The 7,604-nt window shown below is 32.8% G+C and overlaps 1 protein-coding gene across 4 annotated transcripts; it reads left to right on the top strand.

Annotated features, from left to right (window-relative positions):
* The first annotated feature begins 166 nt into the window (after nucleotides 1–166).
* On the top strand, nucleotides 167–6,618 carry LOC120774320 (diphthine--ammonia ligase). Of its 4 annotated transcripts, none has more exons than XM_040103860.1 (11): nucleotides 167–292; nucleotides 1,082–1,348; nucleotides 1,753–1,937; nucleotides 2,613–2,792; nucleotides 3,006–3,175; nucleotides 3,254–3,891; nucleotides 3,958–4,254; nucleotides 4,311–4,432; nucleotides 4,489–4,816; nucleotides 4,877–4,978; nucleotides 5,051–6,618. In XM_040103860.1, exons 2-11 carry the CDS (start codon nucleotides 1,234–1,236, stop codon nucleotides 5,548–5,550), a joined length of 2,637 nt encoding a protein of 878 aa, XP_039959794.1. In that variant the 5' UTR covers nucleotides 167–292; nucleotides 1,082–1,233; the 3' UTR covers nucleotides 5,551–6,618. The 4 variants fall into 4 exon arrangements, with proteins under 4 accessions (XP_039959794.1, XP_039959792.1, XP_039959793.1 ...); XM_040103858.1 differs by having other exon boundaries at nucleotides 167–341; XM_040103859.1 differs by having other exon boundaries at nucleotides 167–346.
* The last annotated feature ends 986 nt before the right edge of the window (nucleotides 6,619–7,604 follow it).

Here is a 7,604-nt window from a genome sequence, read left to right as displayed (position 1 = left end):
TTCTCTCATATTGTGAGATTTTATTTATAAATATATAATAATAACACCCGGTAGCACTAATATAGAAAAAGAAATATGAAAATGTGCAATAAATGTCAAAGTGGAAATAATCAAAATAATAAGAATCGACCCAAGGCAGAGAACGTATACGATATCAGACCAACGTGATGTCAAAAAAGTCAACAAAGTGAAATGAAAATTTGCGAAGTTATTTGCATCGGTATCAGACTAATATGAACTATTTGACAACAAATAAATAGTGATTTGTTGTATAATATGAAAAACATCAAATGTGATTAGATTAAAAATATATTAAAATATCGGTGAAGGTTTAAAATAAAGTAAGGTAGCGAATGTAGTTATTTTTATTGTGTACATACATATGTGAAAAATGCTACATAACCACAAATGTTAAGATGTTTAAATCGCAGTATAAGAAAAAGTAAATCTGAGATTTATTGGAAATTAAATATATATAATCGTTAGGTCAATATTTAGGGTTGAAGTTCTGGTATGTGCGATTAAAATTACACAACCCATCCTCTGAAAAAAATGTGACCAAATTAAGTTGAATGTTACATTTGTTTTTGTTGTGCTACACATTTTCCAAGTGGAAGTGAAGTGGGTACAAAAGTGGCTTAGTCATACAGGACTGGATTTATAATAACTTATAAGACATTTTATGTATATTTGTATTGGATTTAAAACCCAGTGTTAATAATAAATGAAGTAGGTTTATAAAAACATTTTTATCATCACACTTGTATGTTGCGTAAATTTGCGACGTACTTTAATTACTTAACTAGGGAATTTAAAATAAACATCTTTCTTTTTCAAAATCTTCGCATTTCAATTAGTTATTATTTTATGTTGGCTTTTCATGATCAGATTTTTTGTTTAATAAATTTATTTAATATCTTGTAACGTCTTGTACATGGTTAATATTTGAATTTGAAACATTATGAATCGTGAATGTTAGTATTGCACATATGTATTATCTATGAATCGGTTTGGTGGTATTAAAGGTTAAATATACTTAGATTATACATTGTAGATTATATATTTGTACCCGTATTTTTAGGTTATAATGCAAATTAATCAATACCACCGACAAAGAAAACGAATTATGTTATAAATCACTTAAAATGGCAGATTAAGGAGGCATCGGAGCTTCAATAGGACCTTGTTAATTTTCAATTTATATTCAATCGCTACGTTACAAATCCCATAATCATGAGGGTTGTTGCAATGGTCAGTGGTGGCAAAGACAGTTGCTACAATATGATGCAGTGCGTCGCAGAGGGTCATGAGATTGTAGCACTAGCAAACCTGCATCCAAAAGATCGTGGTAAGCAAAAAAATTAAAATAGTAGTACTTAATATATATAGTAGTATACCAAATTTTGCAATATGTAATTGGCAAAAAAATTTCCTTGACTAAACTCTTTTTTTGAGTAATTAATTCTCAAGCTTTCTATTAAGTTACGAAGAAATACTATATATACTAATAATAATTAAATATTGTAATAGGCGTATTTACCCAATTAAATTGAGTAGGCCAACCAATATTTTTATCTACACACAATGGAAGAATGTACTTATCAGTAAAGTTGTTTGTTTTTATAAACTTAACGCTTTAATTAAATAGCTCTGGCTTTGATATGTTTAAAAATAATTCTAAACAAATAACAAATTGCTGTGCTACTAAAATTAGTTAAAAATTACTTATTTATCCATTTAATTTTAATGCAGATGAATTAGATAGCTTTATGTACCAGACCGTCGGACACATGGGCATCGAGAGTTTGGCGAAAGCTATGGGTCTACCACTTTATAGACGTGAAACCAAAGGCAAGAGTACTCAAACTGGAAAACATTATGTGCCTACCGATGATGATGAAGTGGAAGATTTGTACAATCTTTTAGAGTTGTGCAAGGTTAGTATTTACCTTAGGAAAATGATTCAGTTTGTAAGGTTTTAAATAAACATAAGGCAATAGATTATAAAAATATGGAGAAAATTGTATACACCTTTTTCTTTGTAGTAAAATTTGGATTACAAGATTCTATCTACAATATTTAAGCACATACATCCTATCACATTCGCCCACTTGTTGTGTTAGTGTGTTATATTTAAATATGCGCCCAATATAACATTTGCATTGTATACAAATATTCTGCTTCTATTTTTTCATGTGACTGCTTACCCACATACAAACTAAATGAATATATTAAATAAGTGTTTTGTCACGCTCATCAAAAAAAAAAAAAAACTTCTTGTGCTGTTTGTTTACTTTTTCCATTGGATTAATTGTGTTTTATGATACTACATAGAATTTGCATATATGCATGAATACTACGTTCATTTGAAAACAACACAGAATAAAGCATGCTTAAATAATATTTTTTTAACTGTTCTCTAGTTTAAGGCATAATGTTATTTATTGAGATCAATACCTAAAAATACGCAATAGAAGTTAAAAAAGAGTAAACAATTTATTTCAAACCAGAATTAGACATTTTTAGAGAGTCTTAGTTTAATGCTATAAAATATAATATTTGTTTTTAAACATTCGTATTTCTGATGTATAAAAGTGTTCATGTAATTTTAGAATGAATTGCAAATTGAAGCAGTTGCAGTTGGAGCCATTCTCTCTGACTACCAAAGGGTAAGGGTCGAAAATGTTTGTAGTCGCTTAAATTTGGTATCACTGGCGTATTTATGGAGGAGAGACCAGACTGAATTGCTACAGGAAATGATTGATTGCCAAGTACATGCCATTATAATAAAGGTGAATTCTTTAGCATACAATATACAACGCTTTGTCTGATTAACGAATTAACATGTAACATTTAAAATGGGATATTTTGCGAAATTCAAATTTGATTACCTAAATTAGTGGTTATAAACACCAGGATCTCTATTTGAGATTTGTGTAAACAAAAATTATTATGTCTGAAGGACTTGAAATAAAACTTTTACGTGATATTTCTTATGTTTTTAGGTAGCTGCATTAGGTTTAGTTCCTGATCGCCATTTGGGTAAGTCGTTGCGCGAAATACAACCTCACCTGCTGAAAATGCGTGATAAGTATGGTTTGAATGTTTGTGGAGAGGGTGGTGAATATGAAACATTTACTTTAGACTGTCCGTTGTTTAAGCAACGAATTGTAGCGTAAGTGTATAGTAATATTACTTTTTATTGAATTGAGATACTACTAATTTTATTTTACTTCCCACATGTTCGTTTTAGTGAGGATGTTCAAACGATAATTAGTTCCGCGGATCCTGTATGTCCGGTCGGGTATATAAACTTCACCAAATTATCGATGCAATCGAAAGAACCGACTCAATTCTGTGATGTTTTTGTAAAAAAGTCTCTGGACTATATAAGTGACCTAAACGAATCTACGTACAGTGACCTCAGTGACCCAGATCTCAGTGAAACTGAGCTAGAATTGATAGAGAAAGAAACCCGTTTACGTGAATCCCTAAGTCAAAATGAGTTGATGATATCGCGTAGCAATTCATTTGGACGCCACTTGACTACTTCTTCATCGCCCATACCAATAGTGACGAAGAGCGCTAGTGTCGATGAACCACCGACACCGTCTTCGATGTTTTCCTCTTCAGCAGCGCTGTGCGCCGCTTCACTACAAACAGCTGTCAACAGCTTTGGCGTAACGCAACCATTGGGTAGCAGTACGGCGGCAGTGTGTGGTTCCTTATCAATGGGGATATCATCTACCGGTGCCACGGCCGGCATATCGACCGCACTGGTAACACAACCACCCAGTCCAATGAAAATAGAGCGTGAGTTCCGTCCACTAAAAAATCAGCCAATGGCAGCATTTAATCAAAAAGGCTGGTTATGGGTGGCGGGTATACAAGGTAACAAATCTCTTCATAAAATACCGCATGTTGGTGTTATATATGTATATGTTTTTTTTCTCTTAGGCTGCGCTGAAACTTTAGAAGAAGGAATGCATCTGGCTATGCAATCCTTGGTAGACTTGGCTGTCCAGCACAATTATGAATTAACCGATTACTGTTATATTACACTTTACATACGTTCAATGACCGAATATGCATTATTGAATCGTATTTATGGCCAAACAATAAATTTCCAAAATCCACCCACCCGAGTATGTGTCGAATGCCCACTACCGGAGGATTGCCATGTGATATTGGAAGCGATTGCATTTCGAACGCCCATGCGACGTCGTCCCACGTTGTCTACTAGTGAAGTAGATGGTATGTTCTGCTAAATAAAAAATGTAACTTGAATCGTAATTTTAATGTTCTTATAGGTTATATTGATGAGCACAATAATAGTGGTGATTTAACTTTGAAGCAACGCCAAACCATGCACGTACAAGGAATTTCCCATTGGGCACCAGCAAATATTGGCACTTATAGCCAATCGACTAGGGTAAGTATCTCACTTGAAAGCCAAATATTTTTATATAAATATTGCTTTTATTTTAGGTGGGCGAAATAACATATATATCTGGTCAAATTGCCCTCGTTCCTGGAAGTATGACAATTATCGAGGGTGGTATACGCCCCCAATGCAAGTTGGCTTTACGACATATTAGTCGCATAGCAAAGGCGATGAATGCTCAAGGTCAACTACGTGATGTAGTCCATGGTATCTGTTTCCTGACCCATCCAGCGTTTATAGCCGAAGCGCGTCGTCAATGGGAACGACGTACAACAAACGCTATAATGGATTATATTGTTGTGCCTGCTCTGCCACGTGAGGCTTTGGTGGAATGGCAAGTGTGGGCACATACACATAATGATCGCTTCGAATGTAAGTGTGTAAATACTTTGCAGTGACACTTTTATTTAATTATATTGTTATCGCAAACAGACGAAGAAACTGGTTGCTCCGTCAGCGATTATACCATCTCCATAAGACGACGTTGGAACTATGAAAATAATTGCGCTGCAATTGTCTGTTATGTATCTACAGGTAAGTTCAAATTACAAAATATTTACGTTTATCTAAAAACTAAATGGTGAAATCAATTAATTTTTTACGCAGGTTTGGCCTCATCCACCACACAGTTGACCCAATTAAGTGAGGATATACTTAGCAACCATTGCCGTCTAGCACAAAACCTTAGTGCTGAAAACCTTGACGAAATACTTACATATACTGTTAACCGATTGCTCAAAGATTATCCGATCGCTAAACGTATAGCAGACTCTACACATGTCAGCACTGGCCACACCATCGAAGCGGATGTCGTTAGTGCGACCGATGGCAATTCACATTCAACTTCTTCAATAAATAATAATGGCCAAATTAATACGAACGTCGTAGGTGGAAAGAATTCAACTGCCTTTTATATACCGGCAATTCACCTCAAAGTGTTCTATCAAGTCACTGCTGCACCGTCCGTGGAATTACTGCTTAATGCACTATATGACTTTCGGCTCAAATGCCAGGAAACCGCCAACATTGTATACACAGTTTTGCCCGCCTGTAGTTTACATAATTTTAGTACTTTTCTATCAATTTGCGGCGTTCGTCATGAATAAATGCCTGTTACTCCTTAAGACTTATTGTAATTTGTAATCTATCTATATATGTATGTACACTTAATTGACCGAATTTTGTTATGCCTTTTGCATTATAACAACCACAGACATACTTATTAATTGTTAATGCAGCAACTTTTGGGAATTATTGTTGTAGTGCTAGTCCTTAGGCATATATATAAGTCCAGATATTTCCGGGATTTTTAGTTTACAACAAATGTAACTAAGAAAATCAATAATTTCAGAAATTCTTTATGGAAACTTTTAAATTATTATTTGTTGCCAGAAATTGATAAAAATTGTTCGATAAGTTAAAAGTTTTGTTGTTTAAGTATATAATGTAATATCGTGTCGTTTATGTTTGGTTAATAGCTCTTTTTTTACTGCTCGCGTTCAATTTTCGATTGGCCTACAACGAGTTAGAAATTCTATAAAAAACATATTTAAAATCATTTCGTAATTCGTGGTCGTAAAGTTATTGTGTTTTCTTTTTTGACTTTTTGAAACATTATTTTTGCAACTTTTTGCTGCGATTAAGTGATTTTTAGCAAATTTCTTATCATATTATAATATTAATAAATAATTAACAAAGATAGAATTAATTATAAAAACCAAAACGTCTATACTTACTCATTAATTCTTCATATATACATACATACATACATACATACATACAAACTTATAAAACTGGACTTAAATACCAAATATAACGAGATTCTATAACTCGCATGTTAAAATGTATGTCTTATTAAAATTATAAACTATTTACTATTAATTAACCTCATACCGTTTTTATTGTTAAGAGCAAGATGTGCAAAATCGTAACTTCACGTCTTTGTGGATTCGGCGTGTTTACCTTATTATACATAGCACAGATACAAACGGGAAACCGCATAAAATACACAAATTTAAATAAAATGAAGTCAATCATTTAATGATAAATCTAACCCTAAATAAACTAAGAATTGTTATCCTTGTTTTTAGTAATTTGATAAGCACTAAGTTAATAAGTGGCAAAACTAAATAAAATATACAAAAGCAAATTGCTGAAAGCGATAATATAATTAATACACGTTTTTTATTCCTAAAATAAGTACAATCATAATTTTCATACAGAATTACTTATTTATTTTAAATTTCTCTTTCGCTAAATTGGAACATTTAAAGTCTAGGGGAACGTATGAATTGTTCTTCATCGATTTTTAGTGAAAGAAAACATTGGGAGTTAAATAAGCATGCTTATAATATTATAAATTAACCAGTACATACAGTATAAGCTGTTCCAGAAAGTCAAAAATCGTGGTATATGGAAGATGGTTGATACCTTTACATCTTTGTTGATGAAATTGGTCAAATATACATATGTAGAAGAAATTAAATTTCTTTTAAAATTTATTATTCCTGTAGTTACAAATGTCATGAGAGATGGCCGTTGTTATTACCAGCATATGCCAATGTTTAAATAATAGCTATATTTCCACAGATTTTGTGTGATTTCAGCAATTATTGGAGGTGTACAAAAAGTATATTATACATAGGTCAGGGAATTTCCACTTTTGAAAATCCTTAAGTCCCTCAGCACTGCCCTCTTAATTGTCAAATAAGTGTTTTTCGCATAACAACGCTTTGTAGGCTTGGCATGGTCCGAATTATTCACACTACATTTATAGTTCCAGCCTCCTCACATCTACGGAATACGTGTATCAACTTTTACTCAAGCCACATTACGGAAATACAGACATCCGGAAATCAATTCGTCTTATTATAAAAACCTCGATTAGTTTTTAAACTATTATGGTCTGTACAATCTGCTGCAAGTTGCTAAAAATTAGTTTTTCCTAATGCAAATATTAAACACAATTTATGCATTCCGTTCCGAGTAATTGGTACATCTGTTCCAATTTCTTGCTTGCAAATTGTTTCCCATGGAAGTATGTAATTTACATGTACACATCCGTTGTCGTAATTTTGCACTAAGAACACGTAATCAAAAATTACTGCCCCATTATACACGTATGTAAAGCTAAAGTTATTGATTGAAGTAATAGACACGT

The sequence above is a fragment of the Bactrocera tryoni genome, chromosome 4 (genome assembly GCF_016617805.1).
Source record: "Bactrocera tryoni isolate S06 chromosome 4, CSIRO_BtryS06_freeze2, whole genome shotgun sequence".
Lineage (NCBI taxonomy): Eukaryota > Metazoa > Arthropoda > Insecta > Diptera > Tephritidae > Bactrocera > Bactrocera tryoni.
This window is presented reverse-complemented; position numbering and strand designations above follow the sequence as displayed.